This window comes from Fundulus heteroclitus, chromosome 19 (genome assembly GCF_011125445.2).
Source record: "Fundulus heteroclitus isolate FHET01 chromosome 19, MU-UCD_Fhet_4.1, whole genome shotgun sequence".
Lineage (NCBI taxonomy): Eukaryota > Metazoa > Chordata > Actinopteri > Cyprinodontiformes > Fundulidae > Fundulus > Fundulus heteroclitus.
This window is the reverse complement of record NC_046379.1, coordinates 6,106,928-6,123,773: the sequence shown is the minus strand read 5'-3', so window position 1 is coordinate 6,123,773 and position 16,846 is coordinate 6,106,928. Positions and strand designations below refer to the sequence as shown.

At 47.7% G+C, this 16,846-nt stretch overlaps 1 protein-coding gene across 2 annotated transcripts in view; it reads right to left on the bottom strand.

Moving 5' to 3' along the window:
• Positions 1–298: 298 nt before the first annotated feature.
• The window catches only part of rpap1 (RNA polymerase II associated protein 1), a 38,653-nt gene continuing 22,105 nt past the window's right edge, over positions 299–16,846 (bottom strand). Inside the window, exons 23-27 of one of the 2 annotated variants that reach the window (XM_021317510.2) lie at positions 14,809–14,927; positions 14,495–14,726; positions 14,241–14,417; positions 5,626–5,682; positions 299–923 (exon numbers count right to left, since the gene is read on the bottom strand). In XM_021317510.2, the coding sequence (XP_021173185.2) occupies positions 783–923; positions 5,626–5,682; positions 14,241–14,417; positions 14,495–14,726; positions 14,809–14,927 (726 nt within the window). In that variant the 3' untranslated portion in view covers positions 299–782. The remainder of the gene's footprint in view (positions 924–5,625; positions 5,683–14,240; positions 14,418–14,494; positions 14,727–14,808; positions 14,928–16,846) is intronic. The other variant, XM_021317511.2, reaches the window with a different exon arrangement.

Sequence of the window (16,846 nt, the reverse complement as noted above, 5' to 3'; positions counted from 1 at the left end):
TTTTTATACCATGTGATGAGACGTTAATGTCACAAAATCCGACTGAAATGAGCTTATTTAGGTAATCAACCACGCGTAGAACGAACAAGCCTAATGGGCATTTTCCACATCCGAGGTGGAGTTTAGGTGAATTTGCCGAGTCAATAAGCGACAAAATCAACAGTTTTCTCTGTATTTAACGTCATCCAACAAAGTTCAGAGGTTTGGGTTTTTTCCTCTGTCGGTTTTCACTCTGGTTTGAATTCAAATGAACGTTTGGTGAGGCTGAAGCACAACTAGGTGAGAAAAACAAAAGCTCTTATCATCAGAGAGTTACATTTTATTCACAGATAATAACATCTGAGGCACTTTTAGAGCATCAGTCTTCTCTGTCCTCGGCTGATTTTCAAGCTCGATAAACATTTTGGCAAAAAGCTGAAGTCACACGGAGACGAGGACTGCGGGAATTCAGCTTTGTCTCATCTGAATTTCATTGTATTTAACCTTTGGCTGTCACTGAAAAGGAATTTTGTACTTTTGAGTGCTCTGAATTATTTGTGCAGCTGGCTGAGCCCAGCTCAGATTTGATTTTTCTCTTCTCTGGTTGCTGGAACACGACACAGAAAAAACCTCTGTGACCGTGCCATTTCCTGAGCGACAGTACATCACACAGACTTCCACTGCCAACTTTCCCTCTCAGCATCTCTTACCACTCCACTTGCTTACAGTTTCGTCCCGTCTCTTCTGCGTGCTCATTTTTTTTTTTGTATCAAAATCCCCTTACTGGACTAGTTTTAGTCCACTCAGTCTCCTTTGTTATCCTGCAGACCAAGAACCGCCTCTAAACGCTTCGCCCGGATGGGGGGCAGCTGCTCATACATGTCAAAGCCGAGCTGCAGGTCCTGTCGGGGCAGGCGGAAAAGAAGCAAGTGGTTCCTCAACACCTGGAAATGAAAACACAGAGTGAGAAGGATGTGGGAAAAGCAGCAGGAGTTCATCTGAACCAGCTTTTCCCTGCAGGGGGGAAGGAGGGGGAAAGGAACAGCGCTTAAGAGTGACCTTCAGAAATTAACTGAAGAAATCGTGGAGAAGTTTAAACGATTTAATTTATTAACTCTAAGGTGTGGAACATGGTACTGCAATCTGCCAAATCAAACAGAGGAGAAATAAATGTTGCCTCAATGCAGGATCACAAGACTCCACTGCTGAAGAAAGAGTGTGAAAGAAAGCCACCACTAAAGCTGGACTCCAAGTTTATAGAGAAAACCTCAATAGGGTGTTTTCACTGACGTCACTGGCCAACTTCCGGTCCGCCATATTGGGTGGCACACTTCCTTATCTCTAGTTGTCTTACACGTATTATCGTATCGCGAATGGATAAGTACGCCAGCACGCTAGAGCGACCAGATAAGGACGTATATCTGAGGAAATGTTCCGTGATCGACCATATGGACCCGTATGCCCTCCACGGTGCCTTGTTTAGCCGTAATCCAGATGATTGGCCAAATGTAGAGCACGGCGACATAGTGCATTACCTGGTGTTCAGTGAAAACCCTCTGCACACTCTTGAGGAAATGAGAGCTTACAATGATCTAGAGGCTCACAACCAGTTCACATCTGGTTATGTACATCAAGGAAATCGCCATCATACGTGGACGGGTGAGTTTTAATAAGATGGTAAAAATGTAAACAATCCGACGCAAATGTGTTGCAAATGTGTTGCACCGCCCGCCGGCGGCGGGCGGTGCACGAAGGCGCTTGGCTGCAAGGCCGATCGACGCCGCTCGCGGCTTTAATTATTTAAGCAGAACAATGACCAGTGCAAAATTAAGTTGTATTTACCGTATTGGCGCCGGTAGGAGCTGCAGATCATAAAGCCAGCAAACAGTGGGAACACAGCAACTCGTTTAAAGGTAAGCTGCGTTCAGACGGGCTCTGGCCCATGCTAGTTTAGTAGCTGCTAACCGCCAGTGCTAACAACCACTCGCGCATGTAATGTACTTTTAACTTGCTGCTATGTGTTTCAAACGTTTAGAACACACTCTCATTGACATCGGGATACTGTGGAAAGTTATGTTCGGTCTTACAGCCGCGATCCAAGCGAGCCGACGATCTCTTTATCTCTGTAACTCGTTCAAAGGTAAGCTGCGCTCAGCCGGGCTCTGGCTCATGCTAACCGTTAGCGCTAACAACCACTCGCGCATGTAATGTACTTTTAACTTGCTGCTATGTGTTTCAAACGTTTAGAACACACTCTCATTGACATCGGGATACTGTGGAAAGTTATGTTCGGTCGACTTACAGCCGCGATCCAAGCGAGCCGACTCTTTGTTATCGCTAACAGTTGTTCTCCGTGGTTGCGCCCCCAGGCAGGAAAGCGGTGGAAAATTAATCTGTTTCTATGTTTTTCCCATGGCGATCATGTGTTGCGCTGTTACAGCCCACAATACAGCAACGGTTTACCATGGTTGAAATCAAGTTAAGGTGAAATTAATCAAATTAAAACATGGCTGAGAGAGGGAGTACAGTATGCGGTAGTAACAGACAGTAGAGGCGGCGGAGGCAGTCAACACGACAGCCGCGGAAAGTAATAAGTCATAACGCCCAAGCCCTATTATTAATATATTCTTCTTATATGTTTTAAATACTTAACAGTTAATTACCTGTGACAAAGTGAGCACCGCAGACTCTGGCGTATTCCAGCTTAACACCGTCCAAATCGGACCTGGATATCCGTGTCAGCCATAGGTGACAGCGTTGTTCAGACAGCTGTTTTTTTTTTTCACACTGATTCACTGTTATGGCTAGTAGGCGATAAAAAGAGCGTTGATCTCCACCTCCACGGGCCGTGCAACCAACCATTAAACACGTTTTCCCCATTGTTCACTTCCAATACTGCCTAAGGCGTCATACAATGCAGGTCAACTGTGCGAAACGACTGCCACCCAATATGGCGGACGCGCTGAGTAGTCACGTGAGCGTGACGTCAGCTGAAAACCCCCTATTCTATGGTAGAGACAGCTTTAAGCAATAACTCTGGTAAGTTGGGATCACCCTGCAGAAACACTGGCTATTCTGGAGGTTGTCTTTTTGTAAGACGATATGAGACTGGAGCTTTTTGTCCATAAAGATGTTGCTTTTGTTTGGAGCAAAGAGAAGCACCAAAACCCAAAGTAACACCATCCCAAAAAGTGCAACATGGCGGTGGGAGTATTATGGTGAGGGCCGTTTCAGTACAACTGGGAACTGGCAATCCCACCAAGGTGGAACAAGTACTTATTTGCATGTAGGAATTACTTATGTTCTTTACTGACAGCTGGTGTTAATTTCAGACCAACAGCTTCTTTAGAAATATATTTACTGTATAGAGATTATCTATACAGTTGAATAAAGGAATAAATACATATTTGCAACGCTTAAATTCTAACTTGTGAGACGATGGTGTTACGTGTGTGCAAACAGACGCACACGAACTTTGGATGCCGATTAAAAGCGGGACTGAAAGCAGACGAATCAAATGAACCTTCAACTTGGAAAATCACAGCTATGGTTCTTAAAACTGTCCTACAGCTTAGATCTGAATGTGTTGTTAACCTGTTTCCCTTTTCAGAGGTGGCTTTCCTTCAAGTTGTCCAGAATCCGTATATTTGGGTCATTTTGCCGTTAGTCCTCAATGTCTTCCACCACAGAGCCGTCCTTTGAGCTGTCTCTACTTATGTTGCATGTTGTTAGCCTCACTGAAGACTCAGAGGACTTTTACAAATCGTTCAAGCCAAACAGACACGTAGGACGCTTCTTCTACGCTCTTCCCGCTTCCAGAGCGAAGTAAAAACACTTCAGCACGCCTAAAGCTGCTGAGCAGCATGACGGCTTAGTTACCGTTTATTTGCAATAATCCGTTTCAATGAGCTTTTCAAACGGCCTCTAACTGTGGTTTGGATCTGATTTCATAAAATCCTGAATCTGCTGTGAAGCCAGAAGCCATCTGGGACAAACACATTTTTTCAGTCAGTCGCTAAATGTAATTACAGGCGGACTTAATGTGAGGGTCCTGATGGTATCGCTGCAGTAAAACCGGGGTTGAACCAAAGTTTCCCGTCTGTAAAAGAACGCCACTGACGTCGGCGCTCTGAATTTTTCATTTTGTGACACCGTAACCAAGCCGGGGGGAGATGTTTGACGAAGGAGTTTTAAATTCAACAAACAAGTTGATTCACTGGTCAAACAGGCTTCTGCTGGACCCAAACTATGGAGCCAGCTCCATCTGGATCTCTGCTTTTTAAATCCAGACGTAAGACGTCTTTTTTTTTTTTTACTCAGAAAGCGACATGTTTTGTTTTTTGAAAGCAGCACGGAGCCGAGACGCGGCGTGATGTAGATAAAGATGAGTTTAATGACGATCAGGGACTTAAAAGCAGAAATCAGGAGAACAGGAGTAGACGATTACACTAATAGGCGGCAGGTGCAGGGAAGGACAGTGAAATGTAAAGAAAGCGGGCAGAACACAGGGATCTAAAGGAAACAGGAATATGAGGAACCAATAAATAAAGAAATGAAACGCAGGGGAAACTACCTGGTGACAGAAAGCAGAACCTACAGATGAATAATAAAGAGAAAGTGCAGACAAACATAACAGAATCCCCAGAGACCTAACACTAAACCACGGGGATACCTGACAGGAAGGCCTTTAATACACACCAGCACTGTTGCATTTTATTCCAGATTTCTAACTTTATTCTTTTATATATCCATGATACTGGTTTTATCAGTTTTTGAATGATTTTATTGTAAAGAACTGATTGGTTTTATGCATAAATGCTCGAAATGAATGAAAAGTTATAGCTAGCTGGCGATCAGTATCGCGTTGGTGCTTATTTTGAAAGTTGTTGCATTCAAATAAGTAAATTAGAATCTCTAAGTTAGACTCAATAATTCATGGATTCAATAGATTCATTACACGCACAGATATGCATTTCAAGTGTTTATCTCTGTTAATGTTGATGATTATACCCATAAAGCTAATTAAAACTTAAAATGACGTTTCTTTTAAAACTAAAAATATTACACAACAGCAATATGATGGATTTTTAAAACAGAATTGGAGCTTAATTTCCAAATGAAATGCAAAAATGTACTTGAGGACTTTGGCACACAGATTTTCCTCTTTGCAGCAGTTATGGCCGATCTTATCCATAATTGTGTAGGTCATAACATGCTCACAATGCCTCCTTGTGGGGAAATGGTGGTCTGGTTAGAGTTATTTGCATTGAATTACTGAAATAAATAAACCTTATGATAATATTCTTCTGGGATGTGCCTGAATGAGAATGCTGCAGAGCTAAAGCCACTGCTGAGATCATCAAACTCAGTGTGTGTCTTAAAGGTACATCAGTGAGGAATAACAGTAACAGTTTATAACTAAACTGTGATGTCCACAGGAATAAAAAAAAAAACAGTTCAGCAAACTGAAAAAAAAACTAGAACTGAGGTCAACAAGTTGAAAAACATTGTAACAAACTCGTTTTCCAGAAAGGAGGCGCGAGGGGTCAGAGTCGATGAAATCAATGAACACCTAGAAGCACAGAAAGAGTCGAGACAGGAAGAGCGAATAAAAACAGGCAGCGGGAGCAGAAAGTGTACGAGTACCTCATCAGTCAGGTAGTAGATTTTCCTCAGCATACTCTGTCGGGCTGCTTCAACCTGCTGGGGAGAAAAGAAAATTGAATCCAAGTCAACACCGCGAACTGTCATCATCATGACTTGGACAAATGTGGTTTAATTCCTAAAGCGGTGCCGAAAAATCATCAGAAGAAAAGCAGAGCTGTGACAGTAGCGCATCGCACGACGAGGCCTTTATGCTTTTGTTGACCAGATGAAGCAGCAGAAAGGAGAACGCAGCCGTTAAAAGGCCAAGTCTCTGTTCAAAAAGGTGTTTTAATCCCAATGAGACATTTCACCCGGGTTGAGCAGCAGTGCGACCTTCCACGTTTTGTCCCAAACTTCAATATGTTTTATTTATTCGAGGCGACAAATCAACATGAATTACTGCATGAATGCAACTTAGAAGGAAAATAAATTATGTTTAGGGCTTTTTTTTTTTTAACTAATAAAATTAATTATTAGCTATTCAGCCCACTTTACTCTGGTCTCCCTAAATAAAATCCAGACCAACAAAATGCAATAGTATAGATCCAGCTGTTCAGTGTAGGCCTCAGAGAGAACATCGTCATGAAGACCAGCAGACATGTCAGGCAGAAAGTTGAGGAGAAGTTAGGTTCTAAAAAAAAATGAAAAATAAAAAATCTCCTAAGCTTTGAACATCCCACGGAGCTCAGCTTAAGGAACATTAATCAGAGAAGGAGCCTCCTTTAGAGGCGCTGCAGAGATCCGCTTAGTTCTGCATCTACAAATCTGATCACAAGAGAGGGATAAAAATATTCTGATCAAATGAGATCAACTTTGCGTCCTGCATGCTAAATGTTACACATAGGGAAAAACTATGACTGTAGAACGCCCCCAGAGTGAAGCATTACCACTGGTGAGACACAGAGCTGCCAGCATCGTGCTGTGTGGAGGGTTCTATTTCATCCCTACTGACCGCCAGAGGCGGTGCTTTAAGCACTGAATGATCATTCTTGCGCATGCGCAGGTCGAGTACTAATGACAACAAAGTCACCTGTGACCTGCCGGGGACCCACGTGACTCTATATAGTCACGTGGCACCCGGCGTTCAATCCCTTCGTTCTTCTCGCGCGCAGGTATGGTCGTGTGAAGCTGACTGCTTCTGTGTTTAGCACGTGCTAAATCTAGCTGCTTGTTGCTGGTAGCCCCGTGACCGGGTTTGGTCGGAGCTGCGGGTAAGTTTCGCCCTCCAGGGGCTGCACAAGCTGCTTTCACCTTACCAGATTTGCGGTCGCCGCGACATGAACTGGTAAGTTTTGTTCTTTTCTCAGCAGTAGTTTACTGCTCGCGCTGAGTTACCACGGTAATTTTGTGGTTCTTTTTACTCACCAGTAGCGTTGCTGCTCGCGTTGAGTTCTCTATAAGTTTGTTTATCTGACTCACCTGTAGCGTTTTCTGCTCGCGTTGAGTTCACTATAAGTTTGTTTATCTGACTCACCTGTAGCGTTTTCTGCTCGCGTTGAGTTCACTATAAGTTTGTTTATCTGACTCACCAGTAGCGTTTTCTGCTCGCGTTGAGTTCACTATAAGTTTGTTTATCTGACTCACCAGTAGCGTTTTCTGCTCGCGTTGAGTTCACTATAAGTTATTTTATTTGACTCACCAGTGGCGTTTTCTGCTCGTGTTGAGTTCATCCTTAGTTAACAAGCGGACTCGCTGGTGGCGTTTCTGCTCACGCTGTGTTCGAAACCTCTAAGGGAGTTTTCCTACAACAGAGTCGCCGGTGGCGTTTCCTGCTCGTGGTGACTTCTTGTTGGTGGCGGGCTGATCACGCCTTTAGCATTATGATGCTGGAAAATTTGTGTTGCTCGACCTGTCTGGCTCCGCTTCAGCCCGACGACGGGCATGATTTGTGTCCCTCCTGTCTTGGTGTGGAACATCTCCGGGAGGCGCTGTCGGATAACGCCTGCCCCTAACTGCTCCGTCATGCCCCGGTCGGTCAGACTGAGTCGGTTGGCTGCGCTGCAGCAGCCTACCGACTGGGCGGGCGCTGCGCCGCATAGTCTGTTGCCACCGGGAAAGACGATGTGCAAACGGCCAACTGTGGCTGCACCTTTGGTGCCAGCCAAAACGAGTCCAGACAGACTGATGCAGGGAGATTGTCCACAAGAGTGGATCATCTCACCTCGGAGCTGGCCGAAATGAAGGCCCTTCTCCAGTCCTTTCAGGCTGGGGGTGATGGCAGCGCAGCTCTCCCTCCCCAGCAGGATGAAGTGTCAGTCATGGATGATGATGATGCTATTTCTGTGGCGGCCTCTGGCACCCACTTCTGTGAGGACCTCCAGGAGCCGGGCTCCGGGGCGTCTGGGTCTGATTCCATTGCCTCCCAGGAGGATACGGGGGAGTCTGTGACAGCCGCCATCCGAACGGCACTTGCCCGTTTAAATATTGATGTTCCTCAGACCCAGCCTGCAGCTTCCAGCGCCTTCTTTAAGCGCAGTAGATCAGAGACTGCCTTTGTGGTTCCTCCCTCTGGGGAGTATATACGGGAGCTGCATGCTTGCTGGTCAGACACCAAGGCGCTTTCACGTCTGACAACAGATGGCAGGGTCCTGGCAGCTATGCAGGAGGCACCCAGGGTTGGCTTGGGGCAGATGCCAGCGGTGGAACCTGGCATTGCCTCTCTTATTGTCCCACCTGATGAGGTTTTGCGGCCCAATGCGCGTTGTCCGCGCCCTCAGTGTCGCATTACTGACGACCTTCTCTGCAAGGCCTATGACTCTGGGGCCCGCATGGGCCGGATTTAGAACTCTCTATCCCATCTTATGTTGGCCCTGTCTTCCTCACTGGAGTCTGTTCCACTGGACCACGCCACGCAAGGCCTGGTTGATGCATCTCTGCAGGCCTTTGCTCTCATGACTAGAGAGCTTGGACGCACACTGTCCACGCTAGTTCATGCTCGCCGCCAGGTCTGGTTGGCGCAGTCGCCTCTTACTGATCCTTGTAGGAGAACCCTTCGGGCCCTGCCTGTCGTTCCGGGGGAACTTTTTGGCTCTGCAGCACTGGAGGCATTGGACCGTACAGCTCAGGCCTCTAGAACAAGGCAGCAGCTGGCAGGCCTTCAAAGACGTGATCGCCAACCTGTCCGCACTTTGGCAGCTGCGGGTCCTTCGCGGAGGCCTTCACGTCCATCTCTTTCCCTTGAGCCACAGGGGCTGGTACCAGCCCAGACATCGGTCCAAAGGCCTGCCCCAGGTCACGGAAACCAGGCTCAAGGCCAAGCTGGGGCAAGGTCATCTCATTCCTTTCGAGCCACGCAGTCTGGTCGGCGTCCTCCCAAGCCTTCAAGGGGCCGGGGGGCCCGCAGATGACGCCTTAGGGCCTGCGGTCGGTTGTTTTACCCCAGGACAGCTCGGCTTCTGGGCTGCCCACACCCCAGATTTGTGGGTGTTGTCCACACTGTCCAGGGGGGTACCGTGTTCAATTCCGCCGCAGGCCACCCGTCCCTGGCCGGGTCAGGATGACTGTGATCCGCGACCCGGTGAAGGCACAGGCACTAAACCAGGAAATCTGCACCTTGCTGGCCAAGGGCGCTATAGTGCCTGTGGACCCCCTGCGGGATCCAGGGGGCTTTTATTCAATATATTTTCTGGTTCCGAAGAAGACGGGGGGCCTGCGTCCAGTCTTGGACCTCAGAGGCCTGAATGCGTACCTGAAGGTCATGCCTTTTCATATGCTGACCATCAGGGAAGTGTTGCAGGCAATTTCCCCGGGCGATTGGTTCACTTCAATAGATCTCAAGGATGCCTATTTTCATGTTCCAATCGCTCCGCCACATTGGCGGTTTCTTCGTTTTGCCTTTCAGGGGAGGCACTTCCAGTTCAAGGTCCTCCCGTTCGGACTTTCGCTGTCTCCCAGGGTGTTCACCCGATGTGTCGCAGCGGCCCTCTCTCCTCTGCAGGCACAAGGAATAAGAATCCTCCCTTACCTGGACGACTGGCTCATTTGTGCCGCGACACGGAACCAGGCAGTCCGAGATACCCGGTTAGTGCTCCATCATGTGGGATGTTTGGGCTTGCAGGTAAACATGGAGAAAAGCAGTCTGACTCCCTCACAGCAGACTGTCTTCCTGGGCATTGCCATGGATTCTGTGTCGATGACCGCTTGCCCGTCACCCCAGCGGGTGAACAGCGTATTGAGCATCCTTCCGGAATTCAGGCGTGGCATGGCACCACCTCTTGTGCGGTATCTTCGCCTTTTGGGCATGCTCACAGCCGCATCCGCCGTAGTGCCCTTGGGACTGCTGTCATTGCGGCCCCTCCAGATGTGGTTGAACAGCTTCGGTCTGGACTCCACACGGAACACTCATCGTCTCAGACGACTTCGGGTGGGGCCTCAGTGTCTTCAGTCTCTGTCCCAGTGGAGGGTCAGGGCGTTTATGACGACAGGGGTTCCGCTCGGCTCCCTCCCGTGTCGTCGGGAAGTTGTGTTTACGGATGCATCCTCCACGGGCTGGGGTGCAACCTGGCGGGGCCAAATGGCACAAGGGACATGGTCCCAGCGGCAGTGCAGGGAACACATCAATGTCCTGGAATTGCAGGCTGTACTTCTGGCTCTTCAGAGCTTTCTCCCAGGCTTGCAGGGAAAGCATGTGCTAGTGAGGTCAGACAACACTGCTGTGGTCTTTCACATCAACCACCAAGGGGGTACCAGGTCAAGGAAACTGTTGTGTTTGACTCAACAGCTGCTAACCTGGGCAGCTCCATACTTGGCCAGCCTCAGAGCAGCCTACATCCCCGGGCCAGAGAATGTGCCAGCAGATTTTCTATCCCGCCAGAAGCCGCTTCCAGGAGAGTGGAAGCTTCACCAAGAGGTAGTGAAGGACATCTGGAAGGTCTTCGGCAGGGCGGACGTGGACCTCTTTGCCTCAAGGGACGCATTTCACTGCCCCCTGTGGTTCTCCTTGGACGACAGCAGCCCTCTGGGCCACGATGCGCTGGCACACGACTGGCCCCGGACCCTCCTTTACGCCTTTCCACCGTTCAGTCTGCTTTTTCAGACTCTCCTAAGGGTACGCCAGGAAGGGCACAGGGTTCTGCTGGTGGCACCCTTCTGGCCAGCGAGGACTTGGTTTCCTCTACTGCACGAGCTCAGCTCCGGCTCGCCAATGCGTCTCCCCTGCAGGACGGATCTCCTCTCCCAGCTGGGGGGTCAGATTTTGCACCCCAAACCAGACCGGCTCCAGCTCTGGATTTGGCCCCTGCAAGGCCGGGGTCCACTTTCTCGAGATACACTGGGTCAGTAGGGCATACAATGGCTAATGCATGGGCGCCATCCACACGAGCTGTCTATGATAACAAGTGGGCTCTCTTTGCAACCTGGTGCCGTAATAAAGGGCAGGACCCGGTGCAGTGTTCAGTCTCTGACATACTGACCTTCCTGCAGGAATTGCTGGATCAGGGGCGGTCTCCATCTACCTTAAAAGTATATGTAGCTGCCATTTCCTGTCGGCATGTCGGGCTGAATGGTTGCACAGTGGGCCGAGACAAGGACGTTGTGCTGTTTATGAGAGGTGCTCGGCGTTTGCATCCACCCAACCGCCCTGTGGCACCGGCATGGGACCTTTCTCTGGTGCTTGAAGCTCTTCGATCCCACCCATTTGAGCCCCTGGCATCAGCAGACCTCAAATGGCTCTCACTGAAGACAGCGTTCCTTTTGGCGATGGTTTCAGCAAAGCGTGTGGGTGAATTGCAGGCTCTCTCGGTGGCCGAGCCCTGCTGCCGGTGGAATCCTGATGGGTCAGGTGTCACACTGTGGCCTGACGCAGCGTTCATTCCTAAGGTGTCACTGGGGGCGGACGGTAACCAGCCACTCCATCTTGCTCGGTTTGATACGGGATGCCCCTCCGAACCACTGTGCCCTGTTCGTGCCCTTGAGGCATATATCAATGTCACGGCATCCTTTCGAAAGACAAATAGCCTTTTTGTTTGCTACGCCGGCTCACGGAAAGGTCAGGCACTTTCTAAGCAGCGACTGGCACACTGGGTTGTGGATTTGATCTCCAAGGCTTATGCCTTGCAGGACCAGCCTCTGCCGACAGGAGTGAAGTGCCACTCTACAAGGGGCATGTCGACATCGTTTGCTGCCATGACTGGGGTGCCGTTGGATGTTATATGCCGTGCGGCCTCCTGGAAATCACAGAGTACCTTTACTCGGTTTTACAGGGTGAATGTGGCTGCGCCTCATCCCCTTCAAAGAATTCTGGAGCAGCATACATCTACAACACGTTAGGTGAATATTGCTGATTCCTCGTGACCTTGTTGACATAAGTCATCCAGTGCTTAAAGCACCGCCTCTGGCGGTCAGTAGGGATGAAATAGAACGAAAGTTACTGCTGTAACTACGGTTCTATGAATCCCGGATGACCGCCAGAGTGCTTGGTCCCTCGGAATCTCTGCTTTTCACGAGAAGATTGAGGGATTGAACGCCGGGTGCCACGTGACTATATAGAGTCACGTGGGTCCCCGGCAGGTCACAGGTGACTTTGTTGTCATTAGTACTCGACCTGCGCATGCGCAAGAATGATCATTCAGTGCTTAAAGCACCGCCTCTGGCGGTCATCCGGGATTCATAGAACCGTAGTTACAGCAGTAACTTTCGTTTTTTTTTCAAGCGGGAAAATGGGCTTTAAAGAGCTGATGGGGAGGTAGAAGAGCCTGGAGCAAAACCTGTTCAAGACTACAAAAGACTTAGATAGCGGGTCTGTGGTTCATCTTCCAGAGGGACAACTATCTTAAGCATGGACTAATACCAATAGCCAAGAAGAGTCAGCATGAGTTTCAGCCTGTAAATGTGCAAAGCTGGTAGAGACGCGCCTAAAAAGACCAGCGGCTGGAACTGCTGGGTAAAAACACAACAGATTTTTTTTTTTTTCGCTCATAGGAAATGTTAAAAATCCTTCCTCTCCACCTTTATGCTCTGCTGTACATTGGTCACGGTGAAGTTTGCAGTTTTACTGGGACAAAATCTGAAAACGTTCCAGGGGTAAAAAATATTTTACAACATCGGAACAATTATGATTTTTACTGATTCATCATTCACAAGCGAGCATCTCAACAGCTGCAAAGACGAACGTTATCGACCGACCACTGAGGTCAGCTCTGTTTCAGACAGCCAGGTGAAAGTCAAAGTATTTTCCCTACAGGACGGTACCGCTCACCCTTCAAACGACACAGCGACAACTCTGAAGCGCTGCATGACAAAGCATCGTCACAAGTTCCCCCTCAGGTAAATCTAAAACCACTAATGCTCTCAATTAAACACAAAAAATTTATTTTAAATCAATTTCACATTACCTTTTTAAAAATGTCTTTATGATCAGCATCGTTTCAGTTTATGCTTGTTTGTTTTTTTGTCCGTTTGCAAATGTCTCTCTTTTTGTAATACTTCCCATTGGCACAGATCTATTTATCTGTATTTATATTCAAACTAAACTGTTTGCAATATTTTTCAACATTTAACACTGTAAGGGTAACACATGTAATTTTGGATGCATGTATTTTTGCGGCCCAGACCGCTAACAAAGTTGGTAATTTCACCAGAAAGTTGCTGTATAAAATGCCACACTTGTATTTGTGCCATCTGGTGGAGGGTCGCAGTACTACAAGTGGCAAGTGGAAATTTTTAGACATGGAGCAGAAAGCTAGCCTGGCCAGCCAGACACCGTGTGAATTTGTTACACAGCTTGTCAGTTATACAAAATATACATTTTAGGCTGCATCCAAAATGTATGTGCACAGTGGCACAGTGGGTAGTGTGTCTTGCCTTCTTGCCTTGCAGCAAGAAGGTCCTGGGTTTGAGTCCAGCCCTGCATCTTTCTGCATGGAGTTTGCATGTTCTCCCTGTGCATGTGTGGGTTCTCTCCGGATACTCTGGCTTCCCCCCACAGCCCAAAAACATGACTGTTAATTGGCTTCTCTAAGTTCTCCTTAGGTGTGAGAATGGTTTGTCTCTGTGTTGCCCTGCGATAGACTGACGACCTTTCCAGGGTGTACCCCGCCTCACGCCCATTGACAGCTGGAGATGACCCCAAGATGGATTGATGTAGCATTTTAAAGGCATTTAATGTTCATATTTTTAAGATAATAATTTTTTACTATAAACACTTTAAATGAGTTTCTGTCCTTGTCTGATTTGGGAGTTTTTTTTTGATGGAACAGGTATAAAAACTCCAGCAGGAGCTTAAGAAGCCGGAAGCAAATAGAGACTTGAAATCAAATGGCGCAGCGGTCCGGGAGACCAGGATAGTGTCAACGCCCCGAGGTCAGGATATGAGTCGTTATCAGCAACAGGAGGCAGGATGTTAAAACTCATAAACGCATCTAAATGTTGTACTTGGTGAGTTTTTAATTTGGTGACATCATGTTGAATCCCCGAGGTCTCGTTCAGCCTCTCATTTACTCCTACCCCCACTGGGTAGGAAATAATTACACGGTTCGCTCTTTGCTGCACACTTCACTCCGGCTTGTAAAATTAACCTAATTAAAACCTTCGTTATTTGGCGACACGTCTGTAACGTGTCCCCTTTTTAAAGGAAAATAAAGATTTTATCCGTGACACATTTCTTTACGGTGCCGTACCTGCGCGGCTGCGTCCTGCGAGAAGATGAACGAGTTGATGTGAGACGAGGCGACCACGTAAAGGACGGGACACCAGGATAACTTCAGGGTTCCCGTCACCAAAGAGCGAAAGTACAGACGAAGAAGAGGGAGGGAGTCTTCAGGCGGCGAGGTGAAGCGCTCGATGGGGACGGACAACTTTGGATCAAGAGATAAAACATTAACTCGGCTTATTTAAACATGGCTGATGTTTGAAAAGCAGCTGATGATGCTACCTGCTCCAGAGTGACACCCAGCGATCTCAGCATCCCCACATGTTCTCCGAACACAGCCAGCCTCAGGGAGGCGCTGTACCTCCTCTGCAGGGGCAGGAGAACCCAGCAGCCAAACAGCCTGTCGCCAAAAGACACGGCTTCATACTGGGCCAGGAGGGCCGTGTACAGGTCCTGGAAGGAGGCGAGACCCGGAGGAGGCACGTCCAGGTCCAAAGAGTCCAACCTGGACTCCCTGAAAGCACATAAATAAATGATCATGAAGGGTTGTTCGTTCTCATTCGGGTTCATAGTGTGCAGCTTTTCCAGAGTTTCACCTGGTGAGCAGTCTGAACAGACCCCAGATCAGCGCCTGAACAGGCCTCTCCAGGAACAGATCGCTGGAACAGAGGAAGACGCAGGACAGGCGGGCCAGTTTGGCGACAGGAGGGATGACCTGAAGACGAAGGGAGGCACCAGAACTGATCAGAAACGTACACAATGCAACCAAACCAATCTCACCTAAAGAACCGTGAAGCTCACGATCATTTACTTAAAAGCAGCGCTGCATGATTTAATTAAAAACAGTCGACCTATAGTCCTTCTTTTCCATCATCTTAATGTCGCCCACCAATCTCCTTTAGCTTCCCAATCATTGGTCACTATGATCGACTCAGCTTTGCAAAACAAAGAACAGCAAAAAATTGGGCAAAAACATTAATAAAAAGCTAAGCTTTAATACATGGCACCTGAAACACGACAACCTACCTTTCCTTTGTGGTTACAGCATTGCTCACATTGATACTGGGATGACGGTGAAGGTGTCAGTCAATAACAGCAGAGATGTACAGACTACAGAAGTACAGCAATCAGCTCTGCTCTAAAATAAAGGGCAACATTTCATCCCTCATCTACAACCACAACCACACATCCACACATTTAAACCTTAGAGCCGAGAGGCCTGAGTCCAGTTCCCGGGAGCTACTGTCCTGCAACTGGTCAGTTAATCAATTAATGGCTGGTTACCAGGATTCTCCAGGACTGGACCTGGACACTGCCGCTTTAGAGAAACCAGTGAACCCATCGTTATGTTTCTGGCCTCTGGCAGGAAGCCGGAGTGCACATAGAGATGATGCAATCTCCATGCACTGGAAAAATGGAACTAAAAATAAGGGATGTTTTCTTAAAATGAGTGAATCTGTCCCTGATTTGAGCAGATAAATGAGATGATCTGCCAATGGAATAAGAGTTTTGCACTTAAAATAGGTACAATTCATCTCCTTCTTCAACCGCAGGATGTCTAATTATTTTATTTTAGGGGTCAAAACACTCATTCCATTGGCAGATAATATTATTTACCTGCTCAAATCTGGGACAAAAAACACAAATTTTAAGAACATTTGGCTTCTTTTTAGATCTGTTTTTGCAGTGTGCAGGGCAAGCTCTGAATACAAATTCAATTAGACAAACCAAGGCTGCTGGGGATCTTTCTGGACATCTCAATATGTCTACAGTCAACGCATCACCGTTTTCACACGCCATGAGAGCCATACATTAGAGCCACTGCTACAGAACCGACTCACCTCGACATCGTGGATTACTGAAAGGGAAACTGACAGCAGGACCTACTGTCTGAGTATTTTGGCTAAAAAAAATATCTAAGCTGTTGAAGACACTCACAGAACACTGAATTTCCATTTCCTGTTAATCTTTAAATGTTTAAAATGTCCAAACAACACAACTTCTGTCTTGTTCTCATTTAAACTAAGGAAGTTCAGAGAAAGACATGCTTTAATGTCCTCAAGGCAATGTGTGGGTTGCAGGACAGTGTTGTTTTGAGCCAAGGGGAAAAAGATCTGGCAATCATCAGCATAACAGTGAAATCCATCAATTTTCTGACATGCTTATCCCTGTTGGGGTCACGAGGGGTTGCTGGTGCCAATCTCTAGCTGTCAATGGGCGAGAGGCGGCGTTCACCCTGGACAGGTCGCCAGTCAATCGTAGTAACGGTGAAATGAAATGTCATATTTCCTAAAAACAAAGCCGAGGGGGAAGTAGGTAGTGAGCAAATAAGAGAGGGCCACGAAATGACCCCTGAGGGGGACCCCATATGGAAGAGGAGCTGTGGAAGACATGAAGCTGTCAATTTTAACACAAAGACTCCTACTATTAGCCTCGTGAGACCATCCTGATCTCGCGAGCTTCCAAGGTTTCACTCGCAGATCAGTCTGGCTACTTTCCGTTAAAGAAAATTTGGAGCCGTTCACCAAACGAACGTCCAATCAGCGTTGGCTTTGAGGCGGGTTGAGGTGTGACGCAACGAGAAGCGCGACAGTTCAGTCTAAAGAACATGGCGGCTTCAGCCGATGAAACTAG